Source organism: Equus asinus, chromosome 20 (genome assembly GCF_041296235.1).
Source record: "Equus asinus isolate D_3611 breed Donkey chromosome 20, EquAss-T2T_v2, whole genome shotgun sequence".
Taxonomy (NCBI): Eukaryota; Metazoa; Chordata; class Mammalia; order Perissodactyla; family Equidae; genus Equus; species Equus asinus.
In genome coordinates, this window is record NC_091809.1 from 93,387,548 (window position 1) to 93,405,606 (window position 18,059).

The window sequence follows — 18,059 nt, forward strand, 5'->3', positions numbered from 1 at the left end:
TGAAATTCCCATTTATATAATGGTCAGTTTACAGCTTATGGTTCTGTTCCATTTTCCTATTTGTCTGTTTCTGAGCCAGTGACGTGCATGCGTGCTTTTAATTACTATGGTTTTATGGTATGTCAATATGGTCTTATTGCAAATCATATCTTATTTTCTATTATCTTTTGTGGTTGGTTATGGTTGACATAGGTGAATGCTATTGATTATTTCTTTTTAAAAATTTTTATTTAGGTGTAATATATATAATAAAGTGCACAAATCTTGCTTTTTTTTAAAGATTGTTTTTATTTTTCCTTCTTCTCCCCAAAGCCTCCCAGTACATAGCTGTATATTTTAGTTGTGGGTCCTTCTAGTTGTGGCATGTGGGACGCTGCCTCAGCATGGCTTGATGAGCAGTGCTAGGTCTGCGCCCAGGATCTGAACTGGTGAAACCCTGGGCCGCTGAAGCAGAGTGTGTGAACTTAACCACTCAGCCCCGGGGACAGCCACATAGAGTGCACAAATCTTAAGTGAAGAGCTAAATAATTTTTGCATGTGTATATAACTATTGTAACCACTATCTAAACCAATACATAGAACATTTTCATCATCCCAGAATGTTCCTTGTGCTCTCTCCCCTGTAAGTATTCCCTCCAGGGCTAACTATTATTCTGACTTCTACAACCATTGATTAGTTTTGTATGATTTTGAACCTATTGTAAGTAAAGTCATACAATATATACTGTTTTTGTATGTGACTTCTTTCTTCGACATTGTCAGGGAGATTCATCCATGTTGCGTGTGTATCCATAGTTTGTCATTTTTCATTGCAGCATAGTATGCCATTGCATGACTTTATCCATTCTATTAATTGACATTTGAGTCATTTCCAGTTTTGAGCAATTACAAAGAAAACTGCCACAAACATTATTGTGCATATCTTTTGATGGACATAAGTGCTAATTTCTTTAGGGTATATATCCATGGTCATATGTATGCTTAGTTTTAGTTGGCACTGCCAAACATTTTCCAAAGTGGTTGTACTAAGTTATACTCCACTTGCAATGCACGAGAATTCCAGTGTTCCACATGTTAACCAACTCTTTGCATTGACAATCATTTACATTTTAGATGTTCTTTGGATGAGTAATGTTATTTTATGGTGGTTTTAATTTGCATTTCTTTGATGACTAATGATGTTGAACGCTTTTTCATATGTTTATTGTCCATTTTGTTTTTATCTTTAGTGAGATGTCTAAGTCTTTTGCACATTTTTAAACTGAGTTGTCTTTTTTTTTTACGGATTTGTAGGAGTTCTTTATATATTCTGGATATAAGTCCTTATGTACTTAGATTAATGTACCTTATTCACTTGCCACTATTTATTCATTTATTATTTTTAAACGAACTTTTTATTTTAGAATAGCTTTAGATTTGCAGAATTATCACAAAGATAATACTGAAAGTTCCCCTATGCCCCATATCCAGTTTCCCCTATTATTAACATCTTACATTAGTATGGTACATTTGTCACAATTAATGAACCACTACTGATACATTATTATTAACTAAAGCCATAATTTATTCAGTTTCCATAAAACAGTTTTCCTGTTTTCCCTAATGTCATTTTCCTCTTCAAGGATCCCATCCAGGATGCTACATGACATCATTCAGGTCCACTTAGACTCCTCTTTGTTATATTTATTATTTTTAAAAGCTTTTTATTATTATGCAATTATGGATTCACAGGAAGTTGCAAAGCTAGTACAGAGAAGTCCTGTGTACTCTTCACCCAGTTTCACTATTAGATCCTACATTAGCACAATATAAAAATCAGGAAATTGACATTCGTACGATGTGTGTGCACAGTTCTGTATCATATTATCAAAAGTGTAGATTCATGTAACGACCACTGCAATCAAGGTACAGGGCTGTTCCACCACCACACTCCTTGTGCTACCCCCTTTATAGTCGCACCTCTTCTTTTCTCCCTTCACCACCATCTCTAACCCTTGATAGCCACTAATGTGTTCTCCACTTATATAATTTTATAATTTTCTCACTATTGACTTTTGAATTGATTATTTTTTAGAGCAATTTTAGATTTATAGAAAAGGTGAGCAGAAAGTGCAGAGAGTTCCCATATATCCCCTCACCCCTCCCCACAGTTTCCTCTGTCATTAACAATTTGCTTTAGTGTGGTACATTGTTATAACTGATGAGCCGATATTGATATATTACTTTTTTTTTAAAGATTTTATTTTTTTCCTTTTTCTCCCCAAAGCCCCCTGGTACATAGTTGTATATTTTTCGTTGTGGGTCCTTCTAGTTGTGGCAAGTGGGACGCTGCCTCAGCGTGGTTTGATTAGCAGTGCCACGTCCGCGCCCAGGATTGGAACCAACGAAACACTGGGCCGCCTGCAGCGGAGCGTGGGAACTTAACCAGTCGGCCACGGGGCCAGCCCTGATATTGATATATTATTAACGGAAGTCCATAAATTACATTAGGCTTCACTCTTTGTGTTGTACATTCTATGGGTTTTCACAAATGTGTGATGACATATATCCACTATTACAGTATCATGCAGAATAGTTTCACTGCCTAAAAATCCCCTGTGCTTCCCCCATTCATCTCTCTCCCTCCTCTGAGCCTCTGGGAACCACTCATCTTTTCACTTTTTTCATAGTTTTGCCTTTTCCAGAACATCATATAGTTAGAATCATATAGTATATAGTCTTTCCATAGTGGCTTCTTTCACTTAGCAATATGCTTTTAAATTTCCTATATGTCTTTTTGTGATTTGATAGCTCATTTCTTTTTATTGCTGGGTAATATACCATTGTATGGATGTACCGTGGTTTGTTTATCCATTCACTTGTTGAAAAAACATCTTGATTGCTTCCAAGTTTTGGCAATTATGAACAAAGCTATAGTAAACATTCAGGTACAGATTTTTGTATGGACATACGTTTTCTACTCATCTGGGTAAATACCAAGTAGTGCAATTGCTGGATTGTATGCCAAGAGTATGTTTAGTTTTGTAAGAAACTGCCAGACTGTCTTCCAAAGTGGCTGTACCATTTTGCATTCGCACCAGCAATGAATGGGAGTTCCTATTGCTCCACACTCTCAGCAGCATTTGATGTTGTCAGTGTTTTGGATTTTTAGCCATTCTAATAGGTGTGTAGTGGTACCTCATTGTTGTTTTAATTTGCAATTCCCTAATGATGTTGAGCCTATTTGTCATCTGTATACCTTTGGTGAGGTGTCTGTTCAAATTGCCATTTGTTCAGTTATCTGTACTCTGTGTGCAGGGCTTGTGCTAACTGCTTGATAGAAATGATCTTACCATAACCTAATGATAGAATTGCTGTTACTTGTATTTTACAGAAGAGAAAATCGAGGCCCTCAGTCATGTCAAAGCTAGGAAGTTGTAGACTCAAGATTCAACCCATGTCTGTTTGCCTGTGAGGCTAATTCTTCTACTAAACCACAATGGTATCGAAACTCTATGCCCAAGGAGAATAATTTTTGCCAGGTAAGGGCTAGGTGTTTCTAGGTCAGCTCTCAATTAGACTGCCTTCCTAGAAAATGAAGGCTACCGAATACCCAAGCACGGACCTCCTTCCTCGGAAATGCTGACCTGAGGCAAGGATACTGGGGCCAAAGCTGCCTCACATGTATTCTCACTCCCCACCTTCAATTTGCCTATTGTGCTGGCTGTGCAAAGTAAGTAGCATATCTCTCCTACATTATGTGTGGGGAGGTAAAAGGAAAATTTCTACTGTGAGTTAAAAGAATAATCCTGATATGTGATTTCTCTTTTGATCCTAATGGTTACCCTGAATACTTTAGGTGATAAAGGGAGTGTCTATCCATTCATAGTAGCTAAAAATTCCACAGAGAGCCTTCTGCTGCATGGTGAACAGTGAACACTCCTGCTGTAAACAACTGGAAACTGGACAAACTGTATGAAACAACCGTTATCAGAAGCAGGTTAGGACTGTGATCTCTGAGAGAAAGAAAACAAATGAGGTAAGCCTATAGTTTCTCCAGTTTTCTGTCTGAAGGCATGATCTGGACCAAGGGCAGGAAGGGGTTGCCATAAAGAACACTGTGGTCTTATTGAGTCAAGGAGACAGAGTTTGAAGTTTAAGAAGGCCAAGGTGGATGGAGACAGCAGGGTAGGGTTTCTAAAAGGAGAGGACTACACAGAAAAAGAGCTCAAGAAATCCTCATGGAGTCCTTCTGAGTTTTTGCTGAATATTAGGATGCTTATACATGGGGTGAAACTTCAAAGATTGGGCAAATAGTAACCAGCAAGCTGTGACTTGAACAGTTCCTAGTGTTCTCATTGGGCTGGGATCCTAGAGTTCCCACCAGCCACACTACAGGACCTTGTTGGTCACTTGAGACATTAATAGAAGCCCCCAAAAGCCACACCTTAGTTGTACTGTAAAATAGGCCTATAATAAATGCTAACTTAGACTTACCCTTAGAGACCTTATAAACAGGACTTGAAAGGGTCAAACTGAACCGCAGATAACTTAACTGCCTACCAGGGCAACGCCAAACATTCATTAAAGAAAGACAAGAAAATCTACTTGCTCAACAACATAAAATTCACAATATCCAGCATCTAATAAAAAATTACCAGACCTGGCAGGAAGTAGCAAAATGTGACACAAATTAATAACATCAGAAATGAAAGAAGAGCTATCACTACAGATACTGAAGACATTAAAAGAGTAATATGTGAATATTATGAACCCACTTTATGCTAATACATTTGACAATTTAGATGAAAGGGACAAATTCCTTGATAGACACGAATTGCCAAGAATGACTTAAGAAAAAGTAGATAGTTCTGTATCTATTAAAACTTAAATTCATAATTCAAAATCTTTCAAAAAGAAAACTCTAAGGCTCAGATTGTCTCATTATTGAATTCTACCAAATATTTAAGGAAGAAATAATACCAGTCCTACACAAATTCTTTCAGGAAACAAAGGAGGAAGGAGTACCTTTTATGAGGCCAGCATTACCCTGATAGTAAAACCAGGTAGAGACATTCAGGAAAAAAACTATGAACCAATATCCCTCATGAAGATAGTTGCAAATATCCTCAAAAAAAAAAAAAAAAAGCTAATTGAATCCAGCAATATATAAAAATGGTAATATGCCATGGCCAAGTGAGGTTTATCCTAGGAAAGCAATATGTGAGAATCAATTAATATAATTCAACACATTAACAAAATAAAGAAGAAAATCCATATGATGATATCAGTAGCTCTAGAAAAATATTTGACAGAATTCAACCCCTGTTCATGTTAAAAACTCCAAGAAAACTAAGAACAAAAGAGAATTTTTCAATCTGATAAAGAGAAACTATGAAAAATCTATGGCTAAAGAATGGGAAAAAAGAAAAACTGTTTTTATATGCAGAAGATCTAATTATATAAACGGAAAATTCTAAAGAGTTTAGAAGAGAAACTACTAAATTCAATAAGTTAGCTTAGCAGGATTGCAAGATACAAGGTCAAAATACAAAAATCAATTGCATTTCTAGATACAAGCAACAAATGGTTGGAAAATAATATTTTAAAATATCATTAACAGTAACATGAAATACTTAGGGATACATTTAAGAAAATATATGCAAGGTCTGTACATTGAAAACCAACAATATTGCTGAGAGAAATTTTTAAATATAAATAAATGGAGAGCTATACCATGTTCATGGATCAGAATACTCATTATTGTTAAGATGTTAATTTTATCAAAATTGGTGTATAGATTAAATACAATATCTATCAAAATCCCAACAGACTTTTTTTTTTTAAAGATTATCACCTAAGCTAACATCTGTTGCCAATCTTCCTTTTTTTCTTTCTTCCCAAAGACCCCCAGTACACAGTTGTATATTCTAATTGTAGGTCCTTCTAGTTGTGCTACGTTGGACATTTCCTCAGCATGGTTTGATGAGCAGTGCTAGGTCTGTGCCCAGGATCCAAACCAGCAAAACCCCGGGTCACCAAAGTGGAGCGTGCAAACCAAACCATTTGGCCATGAGGCCGGCCCCCAACAGACTTTTTTAAGCTAGAAATTAACAAGCTGAATTTTCCAAATGTATTTGGAAGTGCAAATAACCTATAACAGTGTAAACAATTTTGAAAAGGAGTAACAAAGTTGGAGAGTTTACACTACCTGACTTTAAGACTTATTGGAAAGCTACGTTTATCAAGACATAGTGATATTGGCATAGGGACAGATAAATAGATCAATGGAACAGAATAGAGAGTTCAAACATAGATCTATACATATTTGGTCAATTGATTTTCAACAAAGGGGTCAAGGTAATTCACTGGTCTAAGGATAAACTTTTTAACATATTGTGCTGTGTTGATTGGATATCCACATGCAGAAACAATTAACTTCAACCCTTACCTCACACCATTTACGAAAGAATTAACTGAAACTGGATCATAGACCGAAATATAAATGCTAAAATTGCAAAATTTCTAGGAGAATATCTTTACAATCTTGAGGTGGGAAAGATTTCTTATATAGAACATAAAAGGCACAATATTAAAAGAAACAATAGATAAATTGGACTTTATCAAAATAGAAAACTGCTTTTTGAAAGATCAATGAAAAAAATGAAAAGATGCAGACTGAAAGAAAATATTCACAATAGAGAAACCTGACAGAAAGGAATTGTACCCAGGGTATCTTACAACTCAATAGCAGTAAGGCATCAACCCAATTTTAAAAATGGACAAAACAGACACTTTTCAAAAGATGATACAAATGGCTAACAGTACATGAAAAGATGCTCAACATTGTTAGTCACCAGAAAAATGCATATTGTGCATAATGACATGCATAATGACGTACCACTACATATCCACTCCACTAGATACACATAAAAAGACAGAATTCAAACTGTTGATGACGATGTGGAACAATGGAGTGCCCATAAATTGCTGGTATGAATGTAAAATTGTACAACCAATTTGAGAAATTATTTATCAGTTTCTTATAAACTTACATATGCATTTACAACACAAACCAGCCATTCCATTCTTAGCTATTTAGGAGAGAAATGAAAACATATATCCACACAAAGACTTATACGCAAAAGTACATATCAGCTTTATTCACAATAGCAAAAAACTGAAAATGATCCAAATGTCCACCAACAGATGAATGGATAATTGTCATATATCCTGTCAATGGACTGCCACTTAGCAACAAGGAGGGAATTACTGATAAACTCAACATCGTGCAAATGATCTCAGAAACACTAGAGTGAGTGAAAAAAGCCAGACACAAAAAGCACTTACTGAATGATTCCATTTATATGAAACTCTAGGAAAGGCAAGTGTAATTGCTGGTGATAGAAAGCACATCTGTGGGTATATGTGGCACGAGGTGAGAATGTGCTAATCGACTGGGAAGGGCTGATGGAGATAATCTATGTGTCAATTGTGGTGGTGTTACATGGGTGTGTATCTTTGTGAAAATTCACTGAATTTTATGTAAAGCATACCTTGATGAAGTTGATCTTTATAATTTTTTATATGGTTTAGGGCATCAACTTCAATTTTGTGTAGGTCAGTGTATTTAAAAGAAATGCAGTATTAAAATGGTCTTTGTGTGACAATTTCAGTACAAGATTGTCTTTTACCTTTCCTTGCATATGCTAAGCGTTAGACACATGGTACCAAGCTGCTGAATGTGCAGATTTACAGCTGCTGGGAAGGATGCTCTGCAGAAAGCCAGTTCTTCACTTTCTTTAACTCTCCTTCCTTGCCCTCTTGCCTTCCTTTCTCCTCAGCCATTTCCATAATACCAATAACAATTTATTCTTTTGTACTGAACTTTGTAATCACAAAGCACTTTTTTTTTTAATTTGGGCCTTATTTATTTATTTCTTTTTGAGGAAGATTAGCCCTGAGCTAATTAATGCCAGTCTTCCTCTTCTTGCTGAGGAAGACTGGCCCTGAGCTAACATCCATGCCCATCTTCCTCTACTTTATATGTGGGACGCCTACCACAGCATGGCTTTTGCCAAGCGGTACCATGTCTGCACCCGGGATCCGAACCGGTGAACCCCAGGCCGCCAAAGTGGAACAAGCAAACTTAACCGCTGCGCCACCGGGCCAGCCCACAAAGCACTTTCTAACTTCATTTGATTCTCAGAAGAAAATTTGGGAGCCTAGGATAGGATCACTTATTCATTTTATAGATGGAAACAAAAAAATGAAAGCCAGTGAGATAAAAGTTTAACCCAAGGCAGCACCGTTTGTCTATGCCTCAGAACATAATCAATAACTCTTTTCTTAGCTTCCATGTCTTTTTTTACCCCTTACATTTTGAATTGTTTAGAGTAAAAATCTTACCTAGGTGTTAAAATGAATTTCACTTAGTTACAAATATAATGATTACCTTTACTGAAGAAACTGAATTTCATGAAAAATTTCATCTAAAATGTTTTGGATATCTGAAACAGGCCTAACATAGGAAGTATAGGTTTGAGGTTTCAGTAGCTATGGGATGTCTTCACAAAATCTGGTCACCTCAGACAGATCAGTCTGGGCCTTAAGATGCTTTTGGGTGCTTGGTACTTATCATCAAGGGCCTTGTCATTAGTGTTCACCCACCAAAGCCTCCAATGAGGGCTGTAAGGGGAAGATTAATTCTTTCCATTCCCTTATATTATAGCTATTATGGTCACTCCTTGAACCTCTCTTTCCTCTTTTGTACCTACAGACAGACATGTTTTTTTCTGTTTGAACACCAGAACCATTGTTTATAAGATCAGTTAAGCAAATCACCTCTACATTTTTCCTTATCTCTTCCTGATTTTTTTCTAATACCATTCCAGCTCAAAACCAACTGTGAAATTCTGTGTTTCAGGCTTTTCTGAATTCTTCATACTAAGCTTACCCAGGATGGCGTAGATAGCTATATAGGCTGTGACACAAGGAATTGGAATTGAGGGGTGAGGCAAGCTTTCCTATTTAGGTTTATACTGGCCTGAAATAACGCTTCTTTCTTTAATCTTCACACATTTATGTATTGAGCACACACTCATTTCTGTGTCCGCCACAAAGAGATAGATATGGAGGAGCTCACATCTAAATTTCCAGTCATATAAGTCATATTCTCTGTGTCACTAACTTGACAAAATAAAAATAAACCTACAAATAAGTTGAGTGTGCTAATCATGCTGTCAGCTAAGCTTCTGAAGGGTGTTGGAGCCAAGCTTCTTGTGTGGATAAAAGAACTCTGGCTCCTTGACAGCTTCTAGTACCCTATGAACTCTAAGCATGAGACACAGGCCCCACTCCAGCTGTAGATCTGCAAACCTTACTGGCTCCCAGTTCCCAGTACTATTGCTTAAAAACCATTATTTTCCACTACCATTCCTTCTCCCTTTCAGCTTCTGGGAGAGAAAATTAACATTTTTGGAGCACTTTCTATGTGTCAGGTGCTTTTACATACATTGTGTTATGCTGTAATTGTCACAATTCCATGATGTACAAGTTAATTCTGGAATCTAAAATAGGTAGCAGTGCAAAGAGGACTGGCTTTGGAATCATGAAGACTGAGGTTTGAATTCCGGCTCACCCACCAACAAGTCATTACTAGTTCATTCCTTTCTTCATTTATTCACTAAAATATTTATTGAACTCCATTTTTCCTTTTTGAAGCAAGACTTGTCCGTAGGAGCGACAGCTCAGGGCCACGTGGGCTACGTAGTGCACATGCGGACTACATCTCCCAAGGTGCTCCGCCGGCGCGCCGACAGGAAGTGGTCGGAGCATCTCCCGCCTCCACGCCGAGGGGAAGAGGTTCTATCCGGGGCCTTGGCGCTTCTCTTTCCTTTCGCGCCGGTTGCCGCTGCGGAGCGCGGCGGGTCCATGTGCGCAGTGAGCGGCGCTTTTCCTGGCCCAGTAGCACCCGAGCCTCGGGTTTGACCGAGTCCACGCTGCGATGGACCCCAATACCATTATCGAGGCCCTGCGGGGCACCATGGATCCAGCATTGCGTGAGGCCGCGGAGCGCCAGCTCAATGAAGTAAGGACGCCGGGCTGGCGGCGGCGGCGGCGGGCGGGCAGACTGGCAGGCCGAGCCCTTCTGGCCTGGCCGGAGGCGCGGACGGCGTCGCTGAGCGGCCCGACTGGAGGGGTGGGGCGGGGACTTGTCGGCGAGTGCCACGCCGGGGCGCCTCAGGCTGCTGCGGTGGTGGCGGCGGCCAGGGCAGCCTTCGCGTCGGATCCTGAGCTGGGCCTCTGGCTGCGGTCGAGGCATGAGGAGCCGGCTGAGGCGAGGCGGGCGTGACGGGCTGGACACATGGCTGGCTCGGGTGGCCGGCCGCCCTCTGGCTCATTCCCAGCTCGTTCCTCGCGCCCAGAAGGGGGCGAAACTCACTGGGAGGTTTTTCAGGCGTTTCCGGGAGCGTTGTGGCCGGCGCCGGGTTTGGAGGGGCTCCTGGGACTGCAGAGCTGGTCCACTGGGGGCTGCGCCTGTCAGCCTGTCACTTCCCTGGGCTGATCAGTGACCTGCACAACTTTCTCCTCTCCAGCTGAGCTGCTGGGAAGAGCCTTCAGAGGCAAGCCCCCGCCTCTTTGGTAGGGCGAGGGTAGTGCGGGCTGCCCACGAGTCCGATTCACTGCTCTTCTGCTCTGATACTGCTTCAGTTGGGGAGGAAGGGCGATGTAGTGCAAAATGTCAGGTGAAGCGCATCCTTCTAGGTAGAGCTGCACCACCAGTTTCTTGACTGACCTTGGGCAAGTTGCTTAACCTTTTGATGCTGAGTTTTTCCCCATTCATAAAATTAGGCCACAGGGTTGCCGTGACGGTCAGGTGAGACAGCGTACGAGAGTGTGCCTTGAAACGTGCCAAGCTCCGTATCAACTCGCTGAGAGTTGGTTTCTATTTTTCCCATGTTTTGGGGGGATCACCACTTGGAACACAGCCTCATTATGTGGGTATTTTATTGTACTATCTTCAGTTTCATTCTTTGTTTCTAAATGTCTGTAACTTTTTATATTTTAGTGAGTATTTTAAAGGCTTCTTAAAAGCACCGCTGTAACTTCCTATGCTAGTTAATAATAGTCTTTTGGTATACTACTGAATTTGCCAGCTTTAGTGAGGTTTTTTTAAATGTAAAAAGTCCCCCTTCAAAGTAGAAATTCAGTTATTTTCTGCTCCTCTTAGCTGGTAGGTAAATCATTTAAAAACATTATTTATATTGACTTTAAAAAGCTGCAAGAGCATTCCTAATTGAACATCTTTGATGTTCAATGCTGTTTTAGAGATCCCTGCCCTCAAGGAACTTATATTTTAAGAAGACCACCCACAGAGTTTAGACAAATTAAGTGTAAAATTGTTTCAAAATAAAAAGTTAAATATTTGATATGTAAATGAGACAATCATTAGATCATACCAAGAGTGATGCTCAAATTCGTAGGCTCAAATCACCTTGGGAGGAGCTTAGGTTTCTTTCAGATATAAAATAGTGAGTTGAAACAGATTCTCACTTTGAACCGTTACTAAACTATGGAGGGAGTTATTGATCACTTGTTATTTTGATTTGTTTTGTGAGAGGTTAAGATGAACATTATTTTGTTTATGAAGTATTAATGTGTGTACAGGCTAGACTTCCTGAAAGTTATTCATAGTGATTTCTACCATGACTTTGCTCTAATAGCACGTTATTTTAACTAAACGTACTTGTGTGTAATTACTAATTTTAAAAATTATTACTTGAAAGAAAGAGTTTTGTCTCTTGTAGAAAAATTGGATAAAAAATACTTCCTGCAAATTTGAAATTCACTTATTCCTCAAGTAGGTATTGAATGTCTAGTTATATGCACTAATATCTTGTAATAGAGACATGGGATAAGTATTTTCATAAGCTAGCTTTTGGAAGATAAACAGATAACCAAAATAGTATTGAAAACATTCTTTACTTAGCTGTTAGCCGCTGTCAGGATTTTGGAATAATAGTGAACAGTGCTTATCTTTTCTGCCAAAGAAAATTTGGTACCTGGCCAATCTGTGATTGTTAGCTTTTTACATTTTGCAAATTTCATTCAATTATTACACCTAGATTTTTTAGTAATTTTCCTGAGGTAACTCTTCTATTAAGTAGAATGTTTATTTTCATCTCTAATCTTCATTCTATCTTAATGAAGTGCTTCTATTTGAATACTTGTTGCTTTAACTTTCTTGTGGCAGAACGTTGGTTTAAGAAATAGATCCCAGGTCAGTCTTGAAGAAACTTGACTGTAGTAAGAATGAGGAAGTAACATTTTCTTTCTGGCAGACTCTTGCTTTGGATGAGATAGGATGAACCAATCATTCCATGATGTCTCATTCAACTGAAGCTATAATTTGGTTCATTTAGTTAACAGAAAAAGATACTGACATTTGAATGAATCTCTTCAGCTAAATCAAGTAATCGATAACTCTGTAAAAATTGTAAATTTTATCAAAGTATTATAGTGCAGATAATTAAAAACAAAGTGCTCCTGCCTCAGCGTGTTTACCCTTAACTATTCCATCTGTTTGTAGCCCCTGTTACTCAGTTATCTCCCAGACTTGTTCTCTCACTTCCCTCTGTCACTGTCCAACTGTCTCCTTATCTCTGAGGAGTTCCTGGACTGACATACTCCCTATCTCCCTTCATTTGTTTATTTTTCTCTATAGCACTGATTTATCATACATATTTTGCTTATTATTCTCTCCGGTATAATTTTTGAGTTTCATGAGGTCAGGAATTTTTGTCTTTTGTTACTGCAATTCTTTGATTTGTCAGTGTTAAGCTTTACTGACTTCTTTTTATTTTAGATAACAATATAGGCTTTAGCTCTGTTATACTTCCCTCACCTCACAGATTTTTAGGGTGTTTGTATATTTCTTATGTATAGATAAAATTAGGAAAGTTCCGTTAGACTGTTAGAGACCACAGTAAGGACTCTGGTTTTGGCAGATATTTTCAAGATACATCTGACTTAGTATTCCCTAATGACTTACTCCGTAGTATGTTATGAATTTTGATCCCTTTGTTTTTTTGAAGAAGAAGATTTGCCCTTAGCTAATATCTGCCACCAATCCTCTTTTTTGCTGAGGAAGACTGGCCCTGAGCTAACATTGTGCCCATCTTCCTCTACTTTATATGTGGGATACCTGCCACAGCTTGGCTTGTCAAGCAGTACATCAGTCCACACCTGGGATCTGAATGTGCAAACTGAACCGCTGTGCCACTGGGCCAGCCTCCTTGATCCTTTTTTTTTTTTTTGAACTGCCATTATAATTTTGGAACTCACTGTCATGTCCCAATTTGAAATATCTTCATGTAGCAAGCTTTGCATCAAAGACTGGAGAAGACCATTAGCAAGTACAAGTATTCTTGGATGTATAATTGAAAATGCCATTCGCCGTTTGATTTTCTTTTTAAACTACTGAAGAGTTCTGTACTAGCTGGGAGATCTTAGAAGTTACTTAACTGCTAAGCATCATTTCCCTTTTGTGTAAAATGAAAGTAGTAATAGTATGTATGTCATTGTGTTATGTGGGTTGAGTGAGATGATGCATGTGAAAAATTTAGGGAAGTGTTTGGCACCTGCTAAGTTCTCTCCAGATTGTTTGAACTACTACATAAGTGCCAGTTGATTAGCCAATCCAACGTGCCATACATTTTATTTCCTACCTCAGTCTACTAACTTTGTAGTTATACATTTCAGTGGAAAATGATCAGCACTAATGGAGAAAGGACAAAGTGCATATTCTTTGGACACTGAGACCACTAGTAGATAGCCTTACTGTAACATGAAAATCGGCACAATTATAAGCACAGTGTCTGGCATATTATAGGCTCTCCGTAAATAGTTGTTGAATGCAAAGAGAAATAAGAGCTTGAATAATAGAAATGTTAAGAATACTCATCTTTGAATCTTTAAATTTATGTTACAGGAATCTGTCACTTGTCATTTAAATTCTTTACTTTGAGATTAATTTTCTTCTGTATATCTGGAACTGCAATTTTTCAGAATTTGTTTAGGTAATCTAAAATCTGTGACATTTAGTATTCATTCAACATTAATTGTTTATTATGTTCCAAAGACTATTTGCTCTTGGGGATACAAAGACTGTCCTTTCCTACATGTACACACACGCACACACACACTCAGAAATACTTGTTTCTTCATTTGTAAGAGAAAAATACAACACCTCTGAAGATTTTTGGCAGATTATTACAATAGACAACAGTTTTTCTGCTCTCCTCCTGCTTTAGCTGCCAGTGTTCTTCAGTGGAAACCTTTCTGTGTACAAACCTTTACTCATGCTGCCCACCCTTCCTCTTAGTTAAGCTTTTATCACCTAAAACTAAAATTTTTGCTGCCCATAAATCTTATCAATTCCATCTTAAATGCCATCTTTTCCTACTCTGACCTTCTGTGGTACTATGTGAATTCAAAACTCATCTTTTTAACACCTTATCTTATATATCCTTCCTTACATTTTATTTTAGCTATTTTAATTTTATTTGAACTAGATGATTGCTCTCTCTTCTACTTTAAATGTTCATTGATTTTGAACTTGTTTATCTCCAGTGGGAATAAAATCTTTAAATCAAGATTTTTTTTCTTTTTTAAAAAATCCTTTGGTATTAGCTGAGAGCAGACACTCAGCAAATAATTTTCTGTTATTTAAAAATATTTGAAAAAATATTTGCATGTCTGTCAGGAGGCAAATACTGTCGTTGATGCTGGGGATCCAATACTGTACACAAGACAGAAGTTCTGGCTCTCGTGAAACTTGCATTCGAACTGAAGTTTTTTTTTTTTTTTTTTTAAGATTGGCAGCTGAGCCATCAACTGTTGCCAATCTTTTTTTTTTTTTTTCTGCTTTTTCTCCCCAAATCCCCCCAGTACATAGTTGCATATTTTAGTTGTGGGTACTTCTAATTGTGGCATGTGGGATGCCGCCTCAGCACGGCCTGACTAGTGGTGCCATGTCCACGCCCAGGATCTGAACCGGTGAAACCCTGGGCACCGAAGCGGAGCGCTCGAACCTCACCACTTGGCTACGGAGCCAGCCCCTGAACTGAAGTTTTAAATGTAATGGCAGGAAAATTTTTTTTAAATATTTGTCCTGAATGACAGTTCCCATTCTGGTTCATTTAATGGCAAATATTTTTGTGCTAAGCACAAAGCTAAGTGGTAGATACGAAGAAATAAGAAATTCATGATTTCTTCCTTTCTGGAGCTCCATAGTCAACACAGCCTTCACAGTACACGTGGTCAGACTGTAATAGAGCTGTGTAAGTTTTAGGTGAGGAAACTATTAAATCTGACTTTGGTTAAGGCAGATATGATCTCAGCACCAATATTCGCTCCCTTATATATTTGCAGCCAAGAAAAATGCCCAAGTGGAATTAGAAGGCTTACCTAGGAGCCTTTTAAACCCTCAGTTCCTAGGCTTAATGTGCTGTAAAATGGTTATGTAGGCGAAATGGTGCTTTCTCACGTGCTTTATGTGAAAAAGTAAGCGGGCTTAGCTTTGATAGTTTCTTGGTATTTTGTGTTTATCTTTTAAATTCATAAACTATTCTGAGTCACTTCTGGGATTTTCACAGATGGTTACTATTACTACTGTAACTGAAATATTTTATTTATAAATGGCTAATTTCATTTCATTTTATTAAAGGATTTAATGAAATGCTTAATTAATGAAAATCTTCGGTCTGGAAAATGCAAAATGACGGCGTGTTTACAGGACAATTGGCATGTCTAGAAATTAAGTGAAATGTTTCTGAGAATATAGTGTATATTTTTGAAGACACAATAGTCTGTAGTCTGAGCAGGTAACATTCCTGAATTAGGAATATTGTGAAGTAGATGCTGTTTTGAATTTGGGAGAGGGAAAGTCCCTGAATACTTTGGCTTTTAGACAGGAAGTAATTCAGTGACACAGCATGTTAAAGATCTGAAAGAAAGATAACACCTTATTAATATTTGTAAGAAGACAATTTTCTTTTTCAGATCTAGTAGATGCATATATCCTTTACTTATTGTTTCTGTCAGTGGCACATTAATGATGAGTGATTTAAAGTGGGTTTTTTCTTTTGGTCACCAAGTAATTTATAATTAAGACTTTTTCTAAACTCCTTAGTTGGAAAGCATTCAAGTATTACTGCTATTTAATGAAAGGCAGGTGGACTCAGTGAAGAGTCTCAGCTTGGTCCTGATTCTACCAGTATGATGACTTACCCTCACTATGTCTCATATTTCATCTAGGTAAAATATGTATAATATTTGCCTTTGTCAAATTCTTTTTTTTTCCTTTTTAAAGATTGGCACCTGAGCTAACACTGTTGCCAGGCTTCCTTTTTTTCTTTCCCCTGCTTTTTCTCCCCAAATCCCCCGGTACATAGCTGTGTATTTTTTTAGTTATGGGTCCTTCTAGTTATGGCATGTGGGATGCCACCTCAGCACAGCCTGATGAGTGGTACCATGTCCACCCGCAGGATCCGAACCAGCGAAACCCTGGGCTGCCGAAGCGGAGCTTGCGAACTTAACCACTCGGCCATGGGGCCGGCCCCGTCAAATTCTTTAGTAAAGCAGAGAGGTTAGAAATCCCTTGGCTCTTGAAGTTATCTGGTTTTATTCATTTTGTGTAAACTCTGATATCACAGTGCTCTTAAGCCTCTCTTCCTTATAAATGGTGAAAAGTACAGTAGCTAATTGAAGGTCTCTTTGGTTGCATTCCAGTGGAGAGATATAATAAAAAATTACGTCTTAAAGAGTAAGCTTTCAAAGCTATTGACATTGGAAAATGTGGGTCTAGAAGGGAGAGTGATATTGGAGAAAACATGACTTAAGTTTTAAGTGTGGTTTGAGGAGCTGGTAAACATCAAGGAGAAGATGTCTAGCAGGCAATTGGGAATGTGGAACTGAAGTTTAGGAGAAAAGGCAGTGATGAAAAAGTGATTTGTTCTGCAGGTGAATTGAGAGGAAGGGAGTATGATCCAGAGGTGAGGGGTGAACTGGAGGGCCACACTTTGGGCCGTGCTCATTTTTGGAACTTTGAGAAACATGGGAAAAAGGAGACTGGAGAACTGTGCACGAAGTAGGAGGAAGCCAAGAAAAGGAATTTCAAATAAGATTGGTTTTGGGTAATTTAGTTTCCTTTTTCCTTAAATGAATTTCATAAGTTTTCTACTAGTGAACATGAATTACTTTCGTAATAAGTAAAAAGCTATTAGAAAAGGAAAGGGTTGTTGACATTTCTAAATAAGAGAAGTTAAAACAAAATGAAGACTTTGGGGGAGGAAGCTTTTAAAATATCGGTAACCTTGGAGAAAGCAGTTTCTGATTACAGGGTTAGTGAGTGGAATGCTAGTAAGAGGGTGGGGATAAAATTGTAGGTTAAAAGGGTAGAAGGGTCAGGGGAAATTTGTTTGTATGGGTATATGTGTTTTTCCTTTTTTTCTTTTGTAAAGTTAGACTTTTTTGGGGAGAAGGGGGAGCTGCCTGTGGAGTAGAAGTTTTCCAGGCTTATTATTACTTGTTGTAATAATAGTTTTCCACCTGTAATGTTTTATGGTCATCTGTCCTAGAATTACATCCTTCGTGCTGCTTTAAGACCTTATCTTCCTACAGCATAGATCTGATCATATAAAAACTTTTTTAAAAAGTTCACGCTTATTAGTTTTTTTTAAAGATTGGCACCTGGGCTAACAACTGTGGCCAATCTTTTTTTTTTTTTCCCTGCTTTATCTCCCCAAACCCCCCCCCCCCTTTTACACAGTTGTACATCTTAGTTGCATTTCCTTCTAGTTGTGGGATGTGGGACGCCACCTCAACGTGGCCTGACGAGCAGCACCATGTCCGCGCCCACGATCTGAACCCTGGGCTGCCGCAGCAGAGCACGCGAACTTAACCACTGAGCCACGGAGCCAGCCCCTTCGCTTATTAGTTCTTGATGTCACAATTTACCTGTTCATTTTTGTCTTTCACTGTTCTCTTTGATTCTTCTACTGATTTCTTTAACATAA

General features: G+C 38.3%; 1 protein-coding gene across 1 annotated transcript in view; it reads left to right on the plus strand.

The window, feature by feature from the left end:
- Positions 1-9,798: 9,798 nt before the first annotated feature.
- Positions 9,799-18,059, plus strand: part of IPO7 (importin 7) — a 48,932-nt gene continuing 40,671 nt past the window's right edge. Inside the window, exon 1 of the mRNA XM_070491083.1 lies at positions 9,799-10,069. Within this exon, the coding sequence (XP_070347184.1) occupies positions 9,986-10,069 (84 nt within the window). The 5' untranslated portion in view covers positions 9,799-9,985. The remainder of the gene's footprint in view (positions 10,070-18,059) is intronic.